A 26,239-nucleotide genomic window follows, 5' to 3' on the forward strand; every position below is an offset into this window, starting at 1 on the left:
AAAAGAGAGTTCTGCTTTATTAATTACTCGTCTTTGACCAATTTGTAATTCAGTCAGTATAAAACAGAACCTTATATAGAATGTTATATATATATATATATATATATATATAGAATATATACTTGTACATTTGATTTACTGTGACAATTAACAGGTTCCTTGTAGCCATTTGCCGACTGTGGCCACCGATTTTACATGTTGCTGTATAGAGGAGTTACTGGTCAACCATGACCATAGCAGCACCTACAGCAGAATCAACATCCTTTCCATAGACGATAGGGAAAGGGAAGAGTCTCTCCACCTCTTGCTTTAGGGCAGGATTCCTTGCCAACGCACTCCCGCTTCCAATGATTCGCTTAATGCCAGACTCTTTCAGACGTTGTGATGGCAGCATGGAATGAAGGTTCTCAATAATACCGCGGCACAGGGCTCTAGCCACATGACCTAGGGACAGGTCAGCGGATGTCAGGTCTGAAACAGAGGCGCGACTCTCTGGTGAATGCCTCTCTCCGAAGAGCGTAGGACAAATGGACAGATGGGTGTCATTAACAGACAAGGCAGCACTGATCACCCGTGAATATATATTGGAGTCAGAGGTTTCAAGATCTGTAAAGAAAAAAGCACAACGGTTTCCCAAAGTTTCTTAGGGGGCAGATTCAAAACAGTTCTGGTAAAGTCATCAGCGATGTCAAAGGTAAGTGTGTACTTACCTTCCATACTTCTTTAATGACTGAAAGGAGCAGATACATTTCCATATTTGAATTAATGTGTAATTTAATGTGTACAGCAGTGCAAGTATCTCCTAACGACATGCATCAGGAAAACAGGTTGGATTTCAACATAGACAACTATTTGTTGCCCCAGGAGGTAAGTACTGATAGAGACCCATGACATATCACTAACTGAATGAGAGTGAAAGGGACACAGTCCTATGTAATTTTACCTCTCCTTCTAATGGTCCATTTAGACACAACGATTATCGCTCAAGAGCCATCTTTTGAGCGATCATCGTTGGGTGTAAATTTGCTCATCTTTCAGTTTTCTGCCAAAGGATGGTTTTCAATTCTGCTTGAAAACCATCATTCGGCAGAACAGCTGAAAAGCAGGACCGCACACTGTGTTCTGCCCGGGGACTGATGAGAACAGCCAATTGCATTCTCTCAGCTGTCAACCCTGTGGCAGAACAAAGGGAATGTAATCAGGGAACAGCAGGTAGTCTGTTCCCTGAATACAGCTCCTGACAGCTCACACGCTACTAATTGGTACTAATAGACATTAGTACCAAGCAGTAGTTTATGCAACATAATTGCTTAAAAGCCATCTTTTGAGCGATCATCTTTGCAGTGTAAATGAGCCATAAGGTGGGCCCATACACATTAGATAGCTGTTGGATTGACGCTAGTTTGCCCGGCAACTATCTCCCCGGACTCCTCCTCTTCCGCATCAGATCGGCCAAGTGTGCATGTGTTCTCACTGTAAAGAGGAGACAAACTTGCTATTTGAGAAAAATCTAATGGTCCGATACTTATCTCCCACGTCATTTGCTACTGAAAGAGTGTCGGGAGGCCCCCCCCCATGCGCAATAAATGATCGTCTAAAACCTCCAAAATAGGCAGGATCAAGAGCTGTAAACCTTAAAAAATATTAGACATTGCTATGATTGAGAGTCGTGTCTCAGTCTGAAACGCGTTACTGTGTTACATCGCTTTCTCTTGTTTGGATTTTATTCGTTACAATAAACCATTTTTTATAGACGTTGGACCAACTAGGTTTGTCTAATGTATATGGCCACCTACCAGACCTGGCACCGAGGATAAAACAGTTAATGGAATGCAATACTAGAGCAACACCGTTTCTTCATTTTTAGAACTATGGTGGTCCTAGACGGCAGACCCCCACAATCATTAAGTAATGGTGTATCCTAGTAATAGTCCATGGGAAACTACCTTTAACTGCCACCAAGGGCATTCTAGAAAGTACCATAAGCGAGATCCTCTATAGACTATGCCAACTAGGACTCGCATGATGAAAGTTGCTGCAGGACTTCATACTGGTGAGAAGGCTTTTCTCTAGGAAAGTATTGCAAGATTTCAGCCTACATTGCGAAGCATTTAAAAATGCAAGTAGACTTAAAAGTAGATTCATACGTGGCGTTTGTTGCAGTTTTACCTTTCCGGGTTTCCTTTCTTTTTTATCTATTTGCAGCTTTGGCTTAAAAAAAACTTCCATAAAAACTGCATGTGTGAATCCAGACTAAATGGAACTAATAGATATTGGAAAGTTTATTAAAAGAAGAAAAAAAAAGAAAAAACAAAGTAAAACTAAATTTCAGTTATAAAATCTGTTGGCAGAAATAGTGAACCACGGAAATGATGTTTTTTTTCCCCTGAAGACAGGAATTAGGTTTACCTGTTAATTCCTTTTCTGGAGTCATCCTGACAGCATACACATGGAGGATGTCCACTGGACCCCTGTTGGGACAGGAAGCGGAAAAACATACAAAAGGCACCTCCCGCCACCAGCTCACCAGTGTGTACCAAATAACTACAGTGACCCGGCTTTGCTTAATCACTCATTTTTAATAACGAACTTATAGTACAATACGTTACTTCACGTAGAGAAGGATAACTGAAGGGGAGGGAAAAGCCCCTATGCTGTCAGGATGACTCCAGAAAAGGAATTAACAGGTAAACCTAATTCCTGTCTTCCCCTCGTCATCCTGACAGCATACACATGGAGGAATACCAACAATCACGGGCTTTAGGGAGGGACCACTGCTTGCAGAACTTTCCGCCCAAAGGCAGTGTCCCGGCTGGCCCCCACGTCCAGACGGTAGTGTTTTACAAACGTATGGGTGCTTGACCATGTGGCGGCTCTGCAAATCTGGTCGGTTGTCGCCTGGGCTCTCTCCGCCCAGGAACAGGCGACCGCCCTAGTAGAATGGGCTCTAACTTCGCCCGGGAGTGGGATCCCTTGGGATCTGTATGCCTCTTCTACGGCCCTCCTGACCCACCGCGCTAGGGAGTCCTTAGTAGCGGCCCCTCCTCTGCGTGGACCCTGAAATTGAATGAAGAGGTTATTAGATTTCCTAAAGGTATGTGAGACCTCTAAGTACTTCAGAACTGCTCGTCTCACGTCTAGGTTATGGAACCTCTGTTCCGTAGTGTTCCGGGGTTCCTGGCAGAAGGAGGGAAGTACTATTTTTTGCTCTCTGTGAAAGTCCGTAAGGACTTTCGGTTGAAAGAAGGGGTCGGGTCTAAACTCTATCTTGTCCGGGAAGATGGTCATATATGGGGTTTTTATAGAGAGAGCTTGGATTTCCCCGATCCGCCTGGCGGATGTAATGGCCACTAGGAAGGCAACCTTATATGAGAGGGTCTTAACTGAGAGTTCTTCCAGGGGCTCGAAGGGATGTGCGCAAAGGGCCTGTAAAACAAGATTCAGGTCCCATGGGGGCATGGTTCTTCTTATAAAGGGGTGAAGTCTAACTGCTCCTTTAAGGTATTTTTTGACTAGCCTATGGTCGGCTAACGGGAAGTCAAAGAAGGCCCCTAGGGCGGCCACCTGGACCTTAAGGGTACCAGGTTTTAGGCCCATGTCCAGTCCATCCTGAAGGAACTCTAGAATCTTATTAATGTCTGGTTGTTGGAGGTCGTGAATACTGTGCCCCAACCACTTAGAGAAGGTGTCCCACACCCTGGTGTATATGTTCCTGGTGGACTCTTTGAGACTCTCACATAAGGTGGTGGTCACCCTCCCTGATAGGCCCTGGTTCAGATATTTTACCCGCACAGCTTCCAGGCCGCTAGTCTGAACTGTCGGGTTTTTGGGCAAATCAGGGGACCCTGTTGTAGGAGGTCGTCTCTCCACGGCAGATGTAGGGGCTCCTGTGTTGATAGAGCGGCCAGGAGCGGGAACCAAGGTCTCTTGGGCCAGAATGGGGCTACCAGGATAACGGAGCCCGGGGACCCCTGGATCTTCTTTAGAACCCGAGGGATCAGGGGAATAGGTGGGAAGGCGTATGTCAGGTCCCATTCCCATGCTTGGGATAGTGCGTCTATTCCCAGGGAGCCCCCGTCTGCCCCCCTGGAAAAGAACCGGGGACACTTGTTGTTCTCCCGAGAGGCAAACAAATCCACCTTTGGAGTCCCCCATCTTTCTGTAATCAGTTGGAATGCCTCTGGATGTAGTGCCCACTCCCCAGGGTCTATTCTCCTGCGGCTGAGGTAGTCTGCCATGGTGTTCTCTGGGCCCCTTACGTGGAACGCTGAAACGGAAGGCATCCGCTGCTCTATCCACCCGAGCACTTTCGCCGCCAGGTCTTGTAGTCGGGGGTTCCGCGTGGATCCCTGGTGGCGAATGAGGGACACAGTTGTTATGTTATCCGAGAATATTTTAATGGGTCTACCCCCGATCTCTGTCTCGAGGTCACGGATGGCCCTCCAGACCGCGCAAAGCTCCTTGTAATTGGAGGATTGAGTGGCCTCTTTCTGGTTCCAGACCCCCTGGACATAGCGACAGCCTAAGTGGGCCCCCCAGCCAGTTGCACTCGCGTCAGTGAAGATGGATACTGGGGATGCCGGGTCCCAACTTGTGGACCTGGCGAGGTTGGAGATAGACGTCCACCACCCCAAGGAGGACCTTACTTTGTGAGTGAGGGTGACTTCCTGATCCAGGGAAGCTGGAGATTTGTCCCAGTTGCTCAGGATAAAGTCCTGGAGAGTTCTACCATGTAACTGGGCCCACGGGACTACTCCAATACAGGCTGTCATGAGACCGAGGACCCTCATGCCTCTCCTAAGGGAAATCTGGGAGGCTAACGAAAGTGCCCGGCTTTCGTCTTGGATCATTTTTTTGCTTTTCTAGCGGGAGGGAGGAGCACTGGTGGTGTGAGTCCAGGATAACCCCTAGGAACTTTTTGCTTTGTTCGGGCTGAAGATTGGATTTGTCGAAGTTAATGATCCAACCTAGCGACTCGAACAGGCGGAGGGTGAGGTTGACCCGGTGCTGGAGTTCCGAGGGTGATCCTGCTATAAGCAGGAAATCGTCGAGGTATGGGACAATTAGTACTTTGTCCGTCCTTAGTGCTGCTACCATCTCCAATACTAGCTTGGAGAATACCCGAGGTGCGGAGGAAATCCCGAACGGCAGGCATGCGAATTGGTAATGTGAGACTGACCCTTCCATCATCAGGGCGAATCGAAGAAGCTGTTGGGAGTCTGAGTGTATAGGAATATGATAATAGGCGTCTTTTAAGTCCACCGTGGCCATGACGCTATCTGGTGTGATTAGGGGGATCGCTGATCTTACTGATTCCATTTTAAATCTTCGGTATGTTATAGATTTATTCAGGTATTTCAGGTTGATTATAACTCTGTAGGCCCCGTTAGGCTTCTTAATAAGAAACAAGGGGGAGTAGCAGCCTTTGAACCGTTCCTCTACGGGAACTGGGATAATGGCCCCCAGGGATAGCAGGTCCCGTACCCCCGACTGGAGGGCCCGGGCCGACGCGGGTGACTGGCAGGGGGTAACCACGAACCTCCGGGGAGGGGGGGCGGAAAGCTCAATTGTGTAGCCCTCTGAGACCAGGCGAAGGGCCCAGGGATTGGAGGTTATTTCGCTCCATCTATTGGCGAACCCCCTAAGTCTGCCCCCCACCTGCCGGATCCCGATGGGCGGATTCTCACCCTTTCCGCCTTTGGGGTAAGACCAGCGTCCGGTTTTCCCCTTCCCCCTGTATGTTCTCGGGGGGACAAAGGGAGGAGGGTAGGAGGAGGAAGGCCGCTTGACGGGTCTGTCTGCTGGTAGCCCCTGACTTTTGTCTGAGGCCTTCTCCAGGAGTGTATCCAGGGAAGGTCCGAAGATGCGATGTCCCTGGAAGGGCAAAGAGCAAAGCCTGTTCTTGGAGGCATTGTCCCCTGTCCAGGCTTTTACCCAGACGGCCCTCCTGGCTGTGTTCGAAAGTGCCGCCGACCGGGCCCCGAACCTTACTGACTCCATCGAGGCGTCCGCCAGGAAGCCGGTGGCCTGTTGGAGGAGGGGAAGGCAGTTGGCGATATCTTCCCTCGAACCCCTTTGCGAGACCAGGGCCTGGAGTTGGTCTAGCCAGACCGTCATGGATCTCGCTACCGACGTGGCCGTAATGTTGGTCTTCATGGTGAGGGCCGCCGACTCCCAGGCCTTCTTCATTGCCGCATCCACTCGTGAATCCAGTGGGTCCCGCAACTGGGAGATGTCCTCAAAAGGGAGGGCAGCCTTCTTCGAGACCCTGGCGACCGCCAAATCCACCTTCGGGACGGTGTCCAAGAATTCAATGTCTTCCGGGGTGAAGACCATACGCTCTCTAAACTCCTTAGACAGGAAAAACTTGCGTTCTGCCTGTTTCCACTCGGTCAAGATGAGCTGTTTTAGGATATCGTTGACCGGGAATGATGGTTTGGGCTGAGGTATGAGTCCCCGGAACAGGGTATCCTGGAGGGATGGCTGCTGTGGTGCCTGTTCCTCCACCTGCATGGTGTGACGGACCGCTGTTAGTAGCTGCCCCAGATCCGCCGATGCGAAGAAGTACTTCCTCGTTTCTTCCATGGGCGGTATGGATTCTGAGGGGGAATCCTCTAAGAACCCTTCCTCCGAGTCTGATTCTTCTATCCGTGACCGCCTTACCCTTTTCGTGGGGGGCGGAACGGAAAGAGACGAGAGAGAGGCCTCGATCTCCTCGCGGATCATAGCTCGGATGTCTGATATGCCCGAGGGGCCTTCCTCCCGGACCACCTTCTCTGTGCAGGCTGCGCATAAGGGTTTGGTGTGTCCCTCGTCCAGTCGCCGCAGGCAGACTGGGCACTTGCGCACGCGCTTCTTGGCCTCTCTGCTCTTTTGTGCTTCTCTGTCCTAAGAGACGGAGACAGCAAAAAAAGGGGGGGGTTTTCCAGCACCTGACCCTTCGTTACCCCTGGTGTGAGCCCCCGGAGGTTTACTCACCAGCGGGTTGCTCTCCGTGTCCTCTCTGGCCGACATCTTTACTTAGGTGCAGACCGAAGACATGTGGGGAATCCTGCTTTCTCCTTTTCTTCTCTTTTTTTTTTTTGATTTTCAAATTTGGCGCCTTTTTTCACTGAGGCCCCGCCCCCCCGTGACGCGGCCGTGCTGACGTCATGCCGCCGCGCCGGACCCGGGGGATACACTCTGCGTCGGCTCTGAGGAGGGCGCATAGATGGCCGGGGACGTCGGATCGAGCGCAACCGCCGGCCCGCGCCGCGCGCTCGACCCCCCCCCCCCCCTCGCTGGCATACCTGCTCACGCCGACAGAGGATCGCTGGAAGCCAGGGTCCCGGGCCGACGTCCAGAGTGGGTGCCTGATCCGGAGGAGGCTTCCAAGCCCTGCAGGTACGGGCTGTATCTTCCCAGTGCGACAACCCCACTGGGCAGCGCGCTAGGGAAGGGTTCCCCGCAGGGAACGTGGTGCTGGTTTTGGATCCTGCGGGTGAGGGTCCCCACGTAGGGTCTCACCCGCGCAAGCTCTGCCAGCCCGACCAGAGAGTCGTCCCCCCACGGGCGGACAGGCTGCATAGGAATTTTCTTCTTTCTTCTTGCCTCCAGCATACCCCTGGAGGCTTCCGCTTGGACTGTCCTGTAGGGACAGGAAGACACTGGTGAGCTGGTGGCGGGAGGTGCCTTTTGTATGTTTTTCCGCTTCCTGTCCCAACAGGGGTCCAGTGGACATCCTCCATGTGTATGCTGTCAGGATGACGAGGGGAAAAATAGCTGAATGCAGTCACCGTCTTCACAGCAAGTCATCTAATGAGTGCAGGAAATGGGAGATGTCTTCAGACCAGATCGCACTTATCTAATTGCGTTACGTTATTTTTCACTTCTAAGCAGGTTTTAGGTGTAGAGCAGCAGATGTTTTCTTCCTAAAAAGCTTCGACCCATAAATATAATCAGAGGAAAACCTGCCACCGTGCAGAGCTAAAGAAATAAGGACATTAGTAGATACTACAATGGAGTTGTACAGATGCCATGCATCGGCAGCAGACTGATAAAAAGTAGATACATGTATATATGTTCTTATTGGATGGTATCATAACAAATTGTATAAATTGACATAATTAAAAAAAAAAGTTACCGTTGGAAATATATGAACATATTTAATGTGGATGCAAATAAACCAACTAACTGCCCACCCCCTAATTTTTCAGTCAAGTACACTTTATATTACCCAGAAAGGTGCTAGTAGGCATTCCAAACAGCCGGTCTGGTCAGCTTGGTGTGTGTAAGCATATATATACGATTTGTAAAAAAAAAAAAATCTAGTACCTAGGAATTGTCGGCCTCGAAGCCTGCCCCTTATCATCTTGTATCCAAGCAAGACGCGGCCCAACAGGGTACTAGAGCCTCCAAACCCTTCTATATCACATCTTGCCTCCAAGCTAGAGGTGGTACAACAGGGTAATAAAGCCCCATGCCCACGTGTATCACATCTTGTATCCAAGCTAGAGGTTGTACAACAGGATACTAGAGCCTCCATGCCCTTCCGTATCACATCATGTATCCAAGCTAGTGGAGGTACAACAGGGTACTAGAGCATCATTGCCTCCCCTGTATCACATCTGTTCTCTAAGCTAGAGGTGGTACAATAGGGTACTATTGCCCGCATGTCCATTCATATCACATCTTGTATCCAAGCTAGAGGCGGCCCAACAGGGTACTAGAGCCCCCATGTCCACCCGTATCATATCTTGTCTCCAAGCTAAAGGTGGTACAATAGGGTACCAGAGCCTCCATGCCCTCCTGAATCACATCTTGTATCTAAGCTAGAAGAAGTACACCAGGATACTAGAGCCTCCATGCCCACTTGTATCACATCTTACATCCAAGCTAGAGGTGGTACAACAGGGTACTAGAGCCTCCATGCCTGCCACTTATCATCTTGTATCCAAGCTAGAGGCGGCCCAACAGGGTACTAGAGCCTTAAAACCCTCCCGTATCACATCTTGCCTTCAAGCTAGAGTCGGTACAACAGGGTACTAGAGCCTTAAAACCCTCCCGTATCACATCTTGCCTTCAAGCTAGAGGTGGTACAACAGGGTACTAGAGCCTCCATGCCCTCCCGTATCACATCTTGTATCCAAGCTAGAGGAGGTACAACAGGGTACTAGAGCATTCATGCCACCCTGTTTCACATCTTGTTTTCAAGCTAGAGGTGGTACAATAGGCTACTAGAGCCTCCATGCCCCACCGAATCACATCTTGTATCGAAGCTAGAGGCGGCCCAATAGGGTACTAGAGCCCTCATGTCCACCCATATCACATCTTGTAGCCAAACCCTGGTTATGGTATAATAGGGTACTAGAGCCTCCATACCCTCCCGTATCCTTTCTTGTCTCTAAGCTAGGAGAGGTACAACAGAGTACTAGAGCTTCCATGCCCACCCGTATCACACCTTGTATGCAAGCTAGAGGCGGCCCAACAGGATATTAGAGCCCCCATGTCCACCCGTATCACATCTTGTATCCAAGCTAGAGGCGGCCCAACAGGGTACTAGAGCCTACATGCCTACCCATATCACATCTTGTATCCAAGCTAGAGGTGGTACAGCAGGGTACTAGAGCCTCCGTTAAAGGGGTCAGCTTTCAGCAATAAATTAACTTTTTGCTCCAATACTATAATCACTTAGTTATATCAATGTTTCAACACACATATAACGTTTAATTCGATTCCCACAGTTCCTTCTAGAGGAATGTTTTTTTTTTTTACACAATGAGTGTGTACATATATATATTGCACACATATACAAATGACTGTAGTAATAATCATTCATTTCCCTAGTAGCGATTTTCTACTGCATGTAAATAGCAGTATCATTCTGCATTGTGAACAGGAGCTGGTTTACCAGGCAGAATATCTGCCCATTAGAAAGTACATTAAAATGAAGAAAGAGCCAATGTCAATGAATATATTCTCCGTAAAACCTTGCAGACCATGTCATCATTATATAAATACCTGCACAGTGAACCAGATATTGTAAACTGAAATGTATCGACCTTTCTGATATTACCTAGTTCTGCCGTCCATTGAGCCAACATTGTGACAAAGGCTGCAAAAACATTCCCTCCATTCAGAGAAGCTGCAACAGCCAAATACCGATCCTTGAAGTAGGGAAAATATGTCACAGCTTCTGCAGGACTAGGGTGGTCTTCAGGCTGAAATCCCTCTGGCATGGAGTAGGTCAGCTGAGCAGAAGTGCTAATATTCAAGACTTGAGAACGAGAAAAAAGTTCTTGGTAAAGAATTATATTTCATTAGAATCAAATAATACTGCAATCTACATGAACACACAGCAATCTAAAAAGGTGGAACCAATGTGATCTGTTTTAAATTGTAAATCCCCAAGTGTACTAAAGCTCCAGTGACTTAAAGACTATGGAAACCTTTGTGCATGAGAAATCAATAAACACATTCCCTGCAGAAAAAAATAAAGTGATGTACTTATCTGTTTTTGCATTGGGTTTTCCTTCTCATGCACTTAGAAAGCGTCATACTTGGATTGCAGGCTCTCTGACAGTCAGATTTCTAGCTGAGGGAGTTCCCAGCATTGATCAGCTGGTCTATCTCCTGAATCAGCACAAACTCAGCTCCCCCTGCTCTCTCCTCTTTCAGAGGTTGCAAAGCATAACCACGCCCACTCAATACTACACAGCTATCTCTCCATACTCTCTCTGAGTAGCTGTTGGTACAGTTCACTGCTGATAAGATACTAAGAGCAAAAAAAAAAAAAAAAAAATCACACTGAGTAAGTTACAGCCCTCTGTAATAGTAGCATTCTCTGCTGCCTGTACTTTTGATTTCCTCTACAATTCCTGGCGCTGTCATACAGCCCTCTGTAATAGATCAGTGGATGCACGTTTACCACAGGGCAGCAGGCTAGGGTAGGAGCTGTCAGTTCACTCTGAAAGACAGAATTAGCTAGGATTTCAGTCCTTCAGTCTGCAGTGCCAACAATACAAGCATATAAATTAATTTTTAATGAAAATCAATTGCTAAAAGTCTTCATTGCCTAAATCGTGAGTAAAAAAAAAAAAGAAAAAGCGCAAAAGTTTACATAGCCAATAAGGCCCTTTCACAAAAGCCAATGATCATGAATGAGCATTTCTTTGTTATTAACCCAACCACTGCACTGTGCAAAAGGACCCTTAGAACACCAGATCTACTCACCAAGGTTTAGAATGGATATCAGAGATGGTATGTGGCAATCTAAAGGCCCTTTTACATATAACGATTATCGCTCAAAAGCCATCTTTTGAGCGCTAATCGTTGGGTGTAAATGTGCCCATCTTTCCCTTTTCTGCCGAATGATGATGAAATCCATTGTTTGGCAGAAGAGCTGATAAGATGGACCCCATGCTGTGTTCTGCCCAGCGAGCGCTGATAACATTGTCTAACCTGTCAGCCCCATGTCAGAACAAAGGGAATTTATTCAGAGAACAGCCGGTGGACTGTTCCCTGAATACAGCTCCCAGTGGCTCACATGCTACTAATTGGTACTAATAGGCATTAGTACCACATAGTAGTTCATGCAAAATGATCACTCAGAAGTCATCTTTTGAGCGATCATGTTTGTGTGTAAAAGGACCTTTAGTCACAAGAGCTACACGAAGTTAAAAGAGTGACAGATGTGAAGTTATATATACTCATATTACTGCTAAATGGAAAAACACAGAGAAATTCACAACCAGTTAAAGGGTCTTAGCTCATCAGCAACACTTATCACCTAACCACAGGATAGGTGTTAAATATATGACCACTGGTGATCCGACAGCTGGAACCCCCACCAATCAGGAGAATGGGGGACTTGAGTCATATGTTTGAATGGAGATTTAGACAGGCAAGCACATCACTGCGGTATTAGTGTATCTTGACGCCACTGGAAGGTATGGATGTGACTGGAGGAACGCCCCTCTCACACCCATAGCTCCCGATTGGCTCAAGTATTGAAGGTCCTATTACCGTCTGTATGGCAGGCAATTCATGCTTCTAGCAGGAGTGTCATTTCATCAGACCTGGACTGTGCAATCCCCCAGGCGACAAGATGTTTCGAGGCACTGGCCGCTGTAATCCTTGCCTTTCACCCCTGGAGTAGCCTTCCCACTGTCCTTCCGCCACCGGGAGCGGCTTCACCCTTGTCCTCCGCCATTAATGAGCGCTGCCCCATATGCATGCCAGGCTCAGTGTGTGCACCGGAGGACCGGTGACACTGCTCCCCGACCTCTCAGCTGTGACTGCAGGAGCGCTGAAACTGACTGCCAGTAGCGGGGGTAAAGGAAGCAGTGTGAGCTGCGGGGGTCCGTGGGTGGGGTGGGGGGGCCTTCATGTCAGCAGCGGAGGTCGGGGGGGGGGGGGGGAGGGGTTACTGTGAGCAGCGGAGGTCCGGAGAAGTGGACAACTTCCTGAACCTTTGCACGCTGCTGGGAACGGAGGGGAGGGAAGCGGGGCGCAACCTGACACATGAGCACGCTTCTGGGGGCCATTGTCTGCAGCGAACCCCCAATGCACTTCTGTTCCTTGAAATTGGAAAGGCTGCAATGAGCATACATGACGGAGTACAGTATTCCACTGAGTGCCAAGGACCTGCAGGAAAACGATGCCGCCAGCTAATCAGCATCAGGGGGCGTCACCCCCTGTCAATCTGGTCTCCACCAGGACTTCCTGGTGGTGTCAAGATACACCAATACCCATCACTGCTCCATTCAATGTCTATGGGAGTGATGGAGATAACCGTGTGCTGTACTTGGCTTTCTTCATCAGTCCTGTAGACAAGGAATGGATCAGTAGTGCGCATGTTGGGCCAATCTCTTTAAAACCACATTATCACTTGAAAGGAAGACTCATCACCACACATCACTTTAACTTTTAAAGGAAATTAGCTGAAAAAAAATTAGCATGGAGACATCTCTCAAGATAGATGTCCTATGATGGTCTAATGACACAATCCTGGAGATAAACAGACTGGCAGTCCATTGTTTGGCGGTCTGATTAATAATTAGCTGCAGACTCTGTAGATGCGGTTAGTAAATGGCATTTTGGCATCTAGCCACGATCACAAGGAGTAGAACTGTTGTTAATTATGACACTTAAATATTTATTGTTTGCATTACTGTTTATAGAAATTATTAGGAAATTAGATGGAACCAGTGTTTTTGGTGGTACAATGCGCCACACAGCTCTGCTACATGCATGTCACACACACAGCACTGCTACATGTACATCACATACAGCTTTGCTACATACATTCTTAATACAACATGAATGAAAAGCAGCACAGTAGAGTCCTAGACACACTAATCACCCCCTGGTCATGTGACCCTGGACTCCTCCCACAGAGGTAACTGATTACATGACATGACATCTTCATAGGTCCTGTAAGCACATGACTGCTGTAGGTGTTCGTTAGTATTCCATCCCCTACAAACCCCTGCGGCCTCAGTTGCTATGGAATACTAAAGAACACCTAGCCGGACAGCAGCCGCGTGTTCACAGGACCTTTGATGACGTCACCATCATGTGATCAGGGGCAGAGCATGTAACTCACTCACTCACTTGGGATGAAGGACCTTTGATGATGTCACCGTCATGTGATCAGGGGCAGAGTACGCAAGTCACCCACAAAGCCACTCACTACTCACGGACGGACAGGTCGTCATTGGCATTTCGATTGAATGTATAGCACGTAATACAACATATATTGCTGGCCATAGCATTGCTCAGCAATACAAGCTGACTCTACAGGTTTATGCAGCTAGATCGGGTTTAATCTAGCAAGGTTCTGTCTTCATGAGGCTGCCCCTTTAATTTTAAGATTGATTTGAAAAGCATGGCTTTAGTTAACAGTCTTCGGTACATTCCCAATCACAGGTGCCGCAGTGCTCTCCAGCGTGTTCAATGCATTACACACGTGTAAATTCTGAAAATGCAGAATAAGAGTCACCTCAAATTCTCACTTTTATTCTTTGGCACCCTGTATGTAAATGGTCTCGAGTCATCCGTGTGCTGCCTGCAGCTCCCCAAGTCCCTGCATCAGCAGACTAGCCATGTCCCCATCCTCTCGACTGTCTGCTCCTCTTGTCTCCTGATGTCACTGCCTAGTGCAGTGAAATCCCATGCACACGCGTGTGGCCCTCTACATGCATCTTCTGGTGCATATCCAGTGAAGTCACATTGTATACACTTTACTTCACTGTGCATGGGTAGAGGACACGAAGGCCACATGGTGTGGGATTTCAGTGTGACAAGCACTGACATCAGGATCCAGGGGAGGTGGCAGTTGACTTAGGGAGCTGCAGACACCCTCCAGATGACTGTAACCCAGGCATTTACATACAGGACACAAGAGAGTAAAAGTAAGAATTTGAGGTGACTCTTAGGCCGCCTGCACACGAGCGGAAATCCCGCCGCGGGATTTCCGCCGCTGAAAGTTTGCATAGGAGTGCATTAAAATACGCACTCCTATGCAGACGGCCGCGGTTTGGCCGCGCGAAATCTCGCGTGGCAAACAAACCGCGGCATGTCCTAATTTTCTGCGGGGCACGCACTCACCCGGCCGCCGGCTCCGGTCTGCGCATGCGCCGGCTGCGCGGCAGCCGGCACATGAAAGAGCCGGGGCCACCAGGCGCGGGTGAGTACGCGCTCATCCCTGCAGGCGCTCGGGTCGGATCGCGCGGCGAGAATTCTTGCTGCCGGATCCGACCCGCTTGTCTGCAGACGGCCTTACTCTGTGTTTTTAGGCCAATACATTTGTGTAATTCATTGAACATGCTGGATCGCTCTATGGCGGCAACTTAGTAGTGAAATTTCCGGTGATGGGTTCACGTTGAGCTGCAGTCAGACAGCTCTGGTGCTGGCTTGTCTCTTGCGGGTAACAAAAAGGATAGCCCCGATCCTTCTTTACCCCAGTGATTGGTATGGAAAAAGTTGATCTGCCCCCATACACATCAGAAATGTGTATGGGGCTTTTAGTGCGCTGTCTTCACGAGTGGGAGTGCTCCCCTGCCTCTAATGAGTGACAGGCTATGGAATAAAGCAGTTACATATAGCGGCCTGTTAGTCACATTTGAGCAATTGGGGGAACACTCCTCTTGTGAATGCATATGGACTCAAAACTATAAGTCCGCTGCATTCTTTGATCATTTCTATGAGCCAACCACCAGATTGGTGTTTCTATGTGTAGTTTGAACTATTAAGACAGCAGACTTGTCCCTGTACTAGGTTGCCCCCACATAGGGCAGTATGTTCAGGCGACAGATCTGCTGCAGTAGAGGTATTTCTTTAAGTCATGGAGAACTCGATTAAAATATTTATCTCAGTTGTAGATCACCTATTTATATCAGATGACACATATCATAAAACATCTATAACTCCAGACCTAATGTAGTGGGGTCGGTGACCTTTATCCCTACCTGCATCTGTGCTTTCAGATAAAGTACTATAGACTGAACACTGGAAGTCACCCAAAGCCACACCAACTTCGGCCCCCTGTGGGATACCACACCAGTCATAGGACGTCTTCCCTGCTATACTTCCAGCATCCAGAACTGTAGGGAGAAGAGGTACAGGAAAACCCCACTCCTGTAATCTAATATGGAAGAACAAACAGCAGTGAAATCAGTGAGAAGAATCACATAAAAACACAACAAACCACCCAACATGATACATTGTAACAATTACACATAAACAAGCAAATGCAATTCCTTGAGTTAACACTGCCCAATTATTGCTGGTTTTAATGGGCACTGGTCAACAAGTAGCATGTTTTACAAGGGCAGATGATGCAAGTAAGGGGACAAATGATCGTTACTAGGAACGTTTGCTCCCAAACAAAATGCAGCTATTAGCAGCGTATCTCACTGCTTACACGGACGTGGGGTGCTCCGACGAGCCACTGGCATAAAAAATCATATCAATCAACGACCGGCCAATGACTGACCCTACAAATGTATTCGGGCAGACATTCATACACAATCATTTGCTTGTGTGAAAAGCTTTTTAAGAGGTTTCTGGAAAGCTTGGTAAAAAGGGCAATAGGCCCAATGTCCACAGGTGGATTTGATTTGTGGAATCCGCACGTGGCACCCGCAAGTGAGATCTGCAAATCAAGCCGCTGATAGGGAAGCATTGGACGTTCGCACTTCATTTAACACCTGCGGATTTGTTTTTATTTGATTTGCGGATGCCACGCGCGGATAATAAATTGCAGCATGTTGTATTTTACAGCGGATCACGCGCGGATGTGCTCCATTCATCTCTATGGGAGCTTACAATCCGCCGTGCATCCGCAAATACATTTGCGGATGGAGTGTGGATTTGAAGGTTAAAAAACAATTAGGGAGGTGTGGTTGCGGATTTTTTCAGAGCGGATGATCCGCAGTGCAACAATGTACATCCGCACCGAAAAAAAAACGCAATCCGCGATTTCCCGCAAGCAAAAAAAAAAAAAATTAACGATGATTCGCAGTGCATTCGCTGCAGAAATCCACACGAAAAATCCGCAGGTGCCGTGGACATGAGGCCATAGGGTTCAATGGAAGCCATTCCTGCGGGATCCGCAGAAAAATGGATGAATGCTGCGATTTTTCCCGGACCAAATCAAGTCCCCATGCTTTTAATCCATTTGCGGATGCCCATGCTTTTTTATGCGTGGCTTGATTTGTGGATCTTCCACGCGGGTGCCCTGCGCGGATTCCGCAAATCAAACCCACACGTGGACATTGGGCCTAACTCCTAGGAAAGCTATAGGTCAGGAAAAAGAAGGGTCAGGCATGCTGAATTTCAATATGCCCAATCATTTTTTTCCTCAGGGAAGATAAGCTGCTGCCAGAAGAGTCCCCTCTCTTCACTAATAAAAATATGTACATGAAGCTGATAGAGGTGTGTGGGGGCGAGGGGGTGGTGAATGCTTATTGGCCAAATGAGAGTTCACCCGCAAGCTAACTAAAGTGTAAGTCAAGCTTAAAGGGGTTGTCCCGCGGCAGCAAGTGGGTCTATACACTTCTGTATGGCCATATTAATGCACTTTGTAATATACATTGTGCATTAATTATGAGCCATACAGAAGTTATAAAAAGTTTTTTACTTACCTGCTCCGTTGCTAGCGTCCTCGTTCCCATGGAGCCGACTAATTTTTGCCCTCCGATGGCCAAATTAGCCGCGCTTGCGCAGTCCAGGTCTTCTCCTGTTCTCTATGGGGCTCCGTGTAGCTCCGTGTAGCTCCGCCCCGTCACGTGCCGATTCCAGCCAATCAGGAGGCTGGAATCGGCAATGGACCGCACAGAAGAGCTGCGGTCCACGGAGGTAGAGGATCCCGGCGGCCATCTTCACCGGTAAGTATAGAAGTCACCGGAGCACCGGGATTCAGGTAAGCGCTGTGCTGTTCTTTTTTTCAGTCCCTGCATCGGGGTTGTCTCGCGCCGAACGGGGGGGGGGGTTGAAAAAAAAAAAACCCGTTTCGGCGCGGGACAACCCCTTTAAGAATCAACCTCATAGAAGACTTAAGGCCCCCAAATACACATTAGGGGAAAGCTGACCATTGCATGTGTACGGGAACTTCCCAACTCTCCCCCGACAGATGAGGTAAGGAAAAAGAAGAATCAGGCATCTTGAAATTCAAGACCGATCCTTCTGTTCTCCTTGAAGATAAATTGCCATAAGATGAGTCTGGCAGCAGCTTACTTACCTCTGTCCATTGTCCATGTGTAAGTGGCAGTCGGGAGAAATAGCCGTCATCTGAATGTGTGTTCGTCCGACAGCTATTGAAGGTGTATGGGCAGCTCAAGTCTACATCTAGAGGTATTGCAATATATGCACCTCATTTTGATTCTTTCTCCACAAAAGAAAGCCTTTTCTCTTTAAATACCATTATTATTTTTGTTGGACGACTCACCCTGCTATTCTACAAGTAATTACTACGCTCATGTAGAGCATTGCTCAGTTGGTAGCAACGGCATGTGATGATTTCATGGTTTTAACATCATTTGTTAGTGTACCGTGCTGTTTTATGCAATTTAATGTTTCTAGCAAAAACTAATTTCTGTATTACACCGAACTGACGATTACAAGATGATCGGGAAACATGCTGAGAAGTAAGAGATACTCAGCACACGGCGGGGTGAAAAGCTACGCCGTACGCCATAACTTACATATCCATGTTCCAGGTTTTGGTCCTGGTATGAAAATACCCCCAGCTGGCAGCGTTCTGCACAGACATCAGCGGTTTCTGGAGTCCACAAAGCATGGAGACGACGTAGTCCTGGATTGTGCCAGCAGCATCATATTGCTGAAGGAAATCAGGCCTGTCCAAAACATACAAGTACATTTCATAGAACGATTATGGGGGTACGAATGCCAAGACCCCACCTGCCTAGATAAAGGGATATTGGTTGCTGCCATCCAATACAGAGCAGACATTCACATGTTTGTATGCATGATTCCTTTCAATGGAGAACAATTGTCCCAGTAGTCACACACCATTGTTCAGCATTTTAGGACGTCCTCTTGACATAAACTCCCAGAAGTGAGATACGTCATTGTTCCCTATAAGAGATGAGCGAGCAGACTCGCTAAGGACAATTACTCGATCGAGCATTGTCCTTAGCGAGTACCTGCTCGCTCGGAAGAAAAGATTCGGGTGGCGGCGCAGGTGACAGGTGAGTTGTGGGAGTGAGCAGAAGAGAGAGGGGGGGGGGGAAAGAGGGAGAGAGAGATCTCCCCTCCGTTCCCCCCTGCTCTCCCCGGCCGCCACCCGAATCTTTTCCTCCGAGCGGGCAGGTACTCGCTAAGGACAATGCTCGCTCGAGTAATTGTCCTTAGCGGGTATGCTCGCTCATCTCTATTCCCTATGCAGTTTTTTTCCCTCAGTATGAATGGTAAAGAGTTTTAACTTGCACCTAAAATGCGCATTGGCACCACTACAGCCATCTTCCACTTCTGGAATTCATCTTTAGAACACATTATTCGTGTAGGGACTTGCCGGACAACGAGCCCCTTTGATGTGGGTAGCTTTCATTTTGACCAAAATATTAACTAATCCATCTTCCAGGATGTAGTCTGGCTTTGTAATACTGGGGAAGCCTCCAGGGTGACACTACTTTGTTTAGTACACTTGGTTGTACGGGTCTAATAGTATGTATGTAACTAATGGCCGGTGTAAAGGTACCCCTACAACCTAAAAGAAGGAGAAAATAAATTTTAAAAAGTCTCTGCGCTCATAAGAGCTGGTGAACAAATCTGAAGGATTAAGGTCACTTCCATGAGATTGGGTGGGGTAGGACCTCTCCTATCTGGATGCTTCTGGTCCTAATTATGGGATGCTTTAGCTAACCAGGGGCATTCCCCCCTCCTGCTCATGTAAGTGACATTAATCATTCAGATTTGTTCACCAGCTCTTATGAGCGCAGAGACTTTTTAATTTATTTTCTCCTTCTGTTCTTACACCAATCTTTGAAAAACAATTCTGGTTCTTCTTCTGCTGCTCTCCTACATTGTGGATGCCCTGCGGGATGTAAGGATTGTTGGTTTCAAAGCATGGCAGGACTTCTTATTTTTAGTCCCCACAGGGGAACTTGAACTTGTGATCTTTTGATCGCTTATACAGTATAAAGGCCCATTTAGACAGAACGATTATCGCTCAAATGCCATCTTTAGAGCGATAATCGCTGTGTGTAACTGCACTGACCGTGCAGTTTTCGTTAAGTGTGCTGAAAGACAACGATGAGCCTTATCAGGGATTCACAGCAGGATACAGCTGATACTATTGTTTCAGCTGTATCCCGCTCCCTGATGACAGGCTGGGTATGAAGAACAGAGCGGTCCAGCTCTGTTTTCCACACCCGGCTTGTCTTCTGCATCCTCCACTCAGAGCGCTCGGCTATATAACAGCCGGACGCTCGGAGCGGGGAACAGCTGGATGTAGAAGACAAGTGGCCCCGTTTGTCTTCTGCATCCTTGGCGAGGAGCGCAAGGTGATCCCTTAACGCTTGAGCGATCACCTTGCACTGTGAATGACACAACGATTATCGCTCAAAAGACATCTGAGTGACAATCGTTGCATCTAAATGGGCCTTAATACTATAGTATTGCAATGTATTGTATTCTGAGAGGCGAACTATTAAGAAATGCCACTCGTCTGTCTTGATAGGCAATTATTCATGACAGCCCTGGAGCCTTCAGAAGGCCCAGGCTGCCACGCCAACCCATGATCTCATTGTGGTGGGCCATTCCGGACATCACCATCCTGATCACTATGATTAAACACCCCTGTCAGAATTGACATTTAAATAGTTTGCAAGACAGCCGCCACCCACAGTATATGGAATGGGCTCAGCTCCAGAAGCCTGCTCTATACAATGACACCAGACGTGCACTGCACATGTACGACGCACATAGGGAAGGGCTTATCAGCACTGTCACAACACTATTTCCTTGCAATGGGGTCCTGGGTTCAAATCCAACTAAGAGCAAGATCTGCATAGAGTCTGTATGTCCTCCTCATGTCTGTGTGGGTTTCTTCTACGCTTTTCATTTTACTCTTACACTCCATAAACAGGACAATAGAGTAAACAAGCACTCCAGAATGGTTTAATATATGCCTCCATTTGTAAACTGCGTTACCTGACATGTACTACCTGGCAGTCTTTCATCAATGCTTTATTGAAAAATCATCAGCTCCAGCCCCACCCGCCAGTAGATTACTAACTCGGACAACCTGAATCTCATGGTGCCCACTATATGGACTGGAAGTCAGTCTCTCTATTCAAGTCTATGGAACTCAATGCGAGTTATAGACTTGTATAGAGTCTGACCTCAGGTCCACACAGCAAACGTGGTTGGATTCAGGGAGGGTCTGGGGGCTTATATCAGAGGTGATAAAAACAGCACTCTTACGGAAACCCCAACCAGAAACTAACAAAACCAGCCCCTGGTGTCCGTTTGACAGGGGTTCCGTCACATTGCTGTATCCACCCCCTGTATCATAGCCCCCAGATGGAATCCCAGAGCGGGTAGTCGCGTTATCTACTAGCGGCCAGGACCATAGCTGATAAGTCTTCAGTAAAGCGCCGAATACGACTATTCCCAGCATTACTTAATGCGGTTTGCAAATGGGGACATGAATAATAAAATCCTGGAGAGCTTCTGTAATTGGCCAAATTATGGATGGCTGAGATTTCATGTTGTTTTCTCCATTCTTTTCAGATTACTTATTTTCCATGAAACCAGACGGCAGATCAGCATCGCTCCGCTGACATCCCATGACCTAACAGACTATTAATGACTATGAAGCTGTACTTACAGGAAATCAACTAAATTCTAAATTTAGCGTTCGGAATGAAAGGAGAAGAAAACATCGGAGGAAATGTATTAATCCTGGCATTTTAACTACTTAGTGACCGCCGATACGCATTTTGACAGCCTGTATCGGCGGTCCATGTATGAAGAGAGATCGCGTGGTGATCTCCCTCCAGCCGATCAGAGGGAATCCCAAGTAGCAGACCCCTACCGATCAATTATTGATTATCCATCCTGAGGATAGGTTATCACCAGTAAATTCCTGGAGAATCCCTTTAAACATTCCGCAGCCACCATAACTTTGGTTCTGATTACAGGGATAGTGATTGTGTGTTAATATAATGTAATAGTAATTTATGATTTTCACCTTATTAGTATATTTTACCTGTTCTTTAAATACCAGAATATTGTAGCGCAGCCAAAGCCTGATGCCACGTTAAGATGGGACTGCGGCGGAGGTAAAGAGGATAAGAAGTCTGTAGTACATCGTCCATCTTCCCAGGTGACAAGACGACTGACTTCTCTTGGCTCAAAGACCCTCAGGTTTTCGCTGTTGATCCATTGACATCCTAGTAAAACAAAACACAAAAAGACAATAAAGATATTGGGGCCGTACGGCGGCTCAGTGGTTAGGTTGTCCTAGGTGCATGTAACACTTAGGACAACATCTGCATGGAGTTTGTATGCTCTCCCCCTGTTTGTGTGGGTTTCCTTCCACAATCCAAAAACATACCAATGAGTGAACTTGTGAGCCCCAATGTGGCACTGCGGAATAAGTGTGCGATATATAAGTGTGTAAACTAAATATTTACTTTCACTTTCCCATGTCCCCCCTCTGTCTGTCACTGTGGGGTCGCTTCCCCCTCCACAGTCAGAACGAGCATGTACGGCCGCACTACATTCATTTTAACGGGGCTGATGGAAATACCCGAGTGCGTGATGCTTGATTATCTGCACATAGCCAATGAAAGTGGATGGAACGTCATTCGGCTTGCACGACCAGCCTTCCATTTAAGGGGTATTCCAGGCAACACCCGCCGGGATCGGAGCAGAAGCCGCTGCTGACCCGTGTGTAGTGGCTGGCACTTGTAATTGCAGGCGCATCTGTTACTGAAATCAATAGGAGCTGCGCTTGTAATTGCAGGCTGGGGTCCCATTGATTTCAAAGAGAGCTGCGCCTGCAATTACGAACACCAGCCACTATATAGGGGTCAGAGCAGCGGCTTCTGCTCTGACCCCGGCATATCCTGGTGGGCGCTGCCTGGAAAACCCCTTTAAACCTCCTCCTCCTCACTGCAAGCCTGCAGTAAGGATTTGGGACAAGGGACCTCCATTTTCTGGATCGGTGGGGGTGTCTCAGCAGTGAGACCCCACCAATCAGCAAGTTATCCCCTATCCTGTGGGCAGGAGATAACCTGTCATCCTGGTACAACCCCTTTAAAAAAGTCAGAGGTTACGGTAACTGCCTGAATGTTGTATACCAAAGAAGAGGTGCTCTATGAGAGATAGGGAATGGTAATAATGCACGATAACTACATCTCATCAGCAGTGTTGGTGGCTGACAAGCAGAGAGGTAAGAGAGCGCCCCCTACTGGATGAATCTGTAGGTAAAAATCAGAATTCATAACAACATAATCAGCTTAATTTATATATAGCTAACATATCCCACAGCACTTTACAAATCAGGGGATACAAAGAAAATCAGACATTATATGTAATATTAAACTAATATGAGTTTAGAACTATAGGAGAGAGGGTCCCGTTCACAAGAGCTTACAATCTATGGGGAACAGGTACAAGTGCTTGTTTTCTACAATCAGGCCATGTTTGCTATAAACACGTATCCATCACACCTTTGTTTGTTCTCCAGAATAAGACGCCATGCATTTGCCCGGACACCCCGATTCGGGACACCTTTCGGAGCCGGTCTCTGGGTAGAGCGGTCAGGCAATCGTTGAGAGCCCTTATGATCTGATGGACATCTTGTTCTTTTCCCTGGAAGCAATAAAGAGACAGACGGCTTTATGCGGCCAGGAATTCATGGAAGGCCAATGTAACAGCAGAAGAGGAGAGAAGTATTTGCTTCCTCGCTCACAGTACTGACTGTCAATTACTACTTATTAAAGGTCATTTAATTCTTGACAAAGATCCCGTTTGCCCCATCTCTGCTTCACACACATAGAAGTAAAGGTCTTTTTACACGGGGCAATTATGGTTTAGATTCGTGCGCTCTTGCGGGATTCTAGATGATAGTCGTCCGTGTAAAAACAGGCAGAAAACTGAACGGTGTGTCGTTCCGTGTGAACAGCGGTCGGTATCAGTGGTGAGACCCCCATGATCAACAAGTTATTCCCCATTTCTTCAATCTTGTTACAGCCCCTTTATAATACTACAATACCCGGAGGAATAACAGAGGAACGGCCTTCTGCAGTGTTCTAGGGCCGTCTTCACACACAGCGTAAATGCTGCAAAATTCCCACAGTCCAAGTTTATAGTACAAACTATGTAGACATTTCAAAACCTTTTTCACACAGTGCAGAATTTTTCCACAATGAATCCGCAGCGTTTTTGCTAAATGCTGAAGATTCCAAATCCTCAGTATGCAGATCGGGGCGGCTTGATCTTATTACAAAGATGCCACATCGTGTGCATACAGGAGGATGCGGCTGAAGCCCTCGCCTCATGCAGAGGACGCTCCTGTACTGTCGCAGCTCCCTGTAGTCATCGGGATCAGGCACCTCTTACCGGTTGAGCCTGTGAGTGCAGGCGCAGCCCGACAATTAGCGCTATTACATGAGCATTAGGGCCCTGGTACACGAGTCAGGTTCCTGTGATTATCGTTCAGTCGTGCCAGGCTTTTATGAGACGTCTCGTTCTTCGTTCTGTTTCTGCGCGGATCGGCTGTGTAAACAGGCAGTCGCTCACTTATGTATGACTGCCTGTGTACTGTGAATGGAGGTGGACGGCAGAATGATCCCCGATCCACCTCCATCCACTGAACGATGATCATTCACTGGGACGACATGTGTGCAGTCGTCCCGTGTAAAAGGGCCCTCAGCAGTGCAGTCGCAGCCATGTGGCACTTCTGATCCTTTTTTTTTTTTTTTAACATTGCTACCAATGGAAGCAGATGGAAACGCGATCTTTTCACTTCATTTTTACATTTCCGCTATCTTTCTGCTGCTCCCATAATGAAATAGCTAGCCGGAAACAACAACCGCCAGCGTGTACTTGTGCCGTATTCACACAGGGCATAACAATGCGTGAGTTTAGTGCGGCTGCGGGCGCAGAACTCGCTCACTGAAATAACCCAATGGTTTCAATGGGTTAAATTTACATGCGCAATTTTTATTTTTTTGTTTTTGCTCGCTTGATTGAGAAATTGCCTGCACGTCTTATTTTTGCGCGAGAACGGGACTTGTAATATGCAGTGTGCCGCACATCGCGCAGGACATGGATGGGTTGTCCGTGTGCTGTGAGATACAAGTTGCGTCCGAGAATCTCATACATAATTTGCTCTTGCCCATTTGCATACAGTCTTACGTCGGGCTCACATGGCCGTAAGCGTAAACCGCAGCAGAGTTCCCGCAGCATTTTACAGCTGTGAACCCGGCCCTGACCCTGTGTACGGCCACGAAGTTGTACTGCACATGACCGCGTACTCACTCAGGCGATCCTGTGCGGTACACCCATTTGTTTTTTTGCTTATATAGCCCCCGCCGTCGCCTAGCGATGACACGCATAACCACAGCCCATACACAATGTAACTGTATATGGACTGCGGGTATATGTGTGACAGTAGCAAGGGTGGCAGATTTTCGCATCGCGTGCACATAGCATATGGCGCGATGCGGCCACTGGCCCCATTGAGAACAACGGGCGATGTGATATGAGAGCGCGCCAAAGATAGTATGTGGTGTGATGCGGAAGAAAAAAAAACACTCATGTGTACGACCCCCTTCAAAAGAATAAAGTTAATATTTGTGCGTCTCGCAAACGCACAAATCTCACACGTTTTTCTCAGCCATGTGAAAGCGGCCTGACTGGTCTCATCCGCAGGGGTGTATTAACAATCCGCATTCCGTACGTAATACGGCCAGAATAAACCCCACTGATGCGCGGCGTAGCTCAGCGCCCGCATACGCCCATGTGCATGAGCCCTAATGTGGGTACCCATAGTATTATTCAATGCCCCCTGTGATTAGAGACACTGCGGGCGCCATCTGTATATACGGTACGCTAAGCGAGATTTGCTATGGAAATTCCACAGCCGCACTATTTGTGAGTTTTGATCCGGAATTTGGTGCGAATGCGCAAATGTCCACATCAGCTGAGTGGCATTCGCAGCACTTAATATAGCGGTTGCCGGGATACGTAAAACTGTTCTGTGCGCTGCAGTGAGCCGAGAGAAGCGGCGGACTGAAATTGGCCAGGATGGTGCGGATTTTAACTCCCTTTTTGACACAGAAACGCTGCGGATTTTCCAGCACGTCCGCTGCGTGTGAACATGATCCGATGCAGATTGGATGCACAGTTCACAGCTGCTGATATCACGTGTGACAGCACAGACATAAGCCTGTGGCTCTGCTGCTGTAGAACTACAAGTCCCAGCATGCCCTTCTCACCTGAGCCCCGCTTTCCCCCTGCAGCCCCGCCCGTGTGTCCCGGCTGTGGCTGTGCTGCACCTCCCTGCTGACAGGCTCCACTAGCACGGCCTTCACAGAGCTGGTGCCCACGTCAATGCCCAGCACGAGAGCGCCCTCCTGCAGCTCCATCTATGCCAAGTGCCCCCTGCCCCGTCGACAAGGACGCCCGGGAGGCATATATGTATATTACACTCAAGCTCAGCAGTATGGAGCCATTCCAGTAACCTCATTGGTTGTGATTCACTATTCCAGCAAGCTGATTG

At 47.9% G+C, this 26,239-nt stretch overlaps 1 protein-coding gene across 1 annotated transcript; it reads right to left on the reverse strand.

Moving 5' to 3' along the window:
• SHPK (sedoheptulokinase) lies at positions 1-26,157 on the reverse strand. The gene is made up of 7 exons (XM_066599487.1): positions 25,956-26,157; positions 23,184-23,325; positions 21,716-21,899; positions 18,186-18,338; positions 15,450-15,625; positions 10,055-10,255; positions 1-606 (listed from the first exon to the last, which is right to left on the reverse strand). Exons 1-7 carry the CDS (start codon positions 26,103-26,105, stop codon positions 215-217), a joined length of 1,398 nt encoding a protein of 465 aa, XP_066455584.1. The 5' UTR covers positions 26,106-26,157; the 3' UTR covers positions 1-214.
• Positions 26,158-26,239: the final 82 nt, after the last annotated feature.

This window comes from Eleutherodactylus coqui, chromosome 4 (assembly GCF_035609145.1).
Source record: "Eleutherodactylus coqui strain aEleCoq1 chromosome 4, aEleCoq1.hap1, whole genome shotgun sequence".
NCBI lineage: Eukaryota > Metazoa > Chordata > Amphibia > Anura > Eleutherodactylidae > Eleutherodactylus > Eleutherodactylus coqui.

Bases quoted from the DNA above. Each gene is read 5' to 3' on its own strand.
- SHPK (XM_066599487.1), bottom strand. From the start codon at position 26,105: ATGGAGCTGCAGGAGGGCGCTCTCGTGCTGGGCATTGACGTGGGCACC. The intron at 18,339-21,715 runs GTAAAATATACT...TGTTTTGGACAG, and splicing joins TTCTGGTATTTAAAGAACAG to GCCTGATTTCCTTCAGCAAT. The intron at 10,256-15,449 runs GTAGGGATAAAG...CTCGTTCTCAAG, and splicing joins ATCTGAAAGCACAGATGCAG to TCTTGAATATTAGCACTTCT.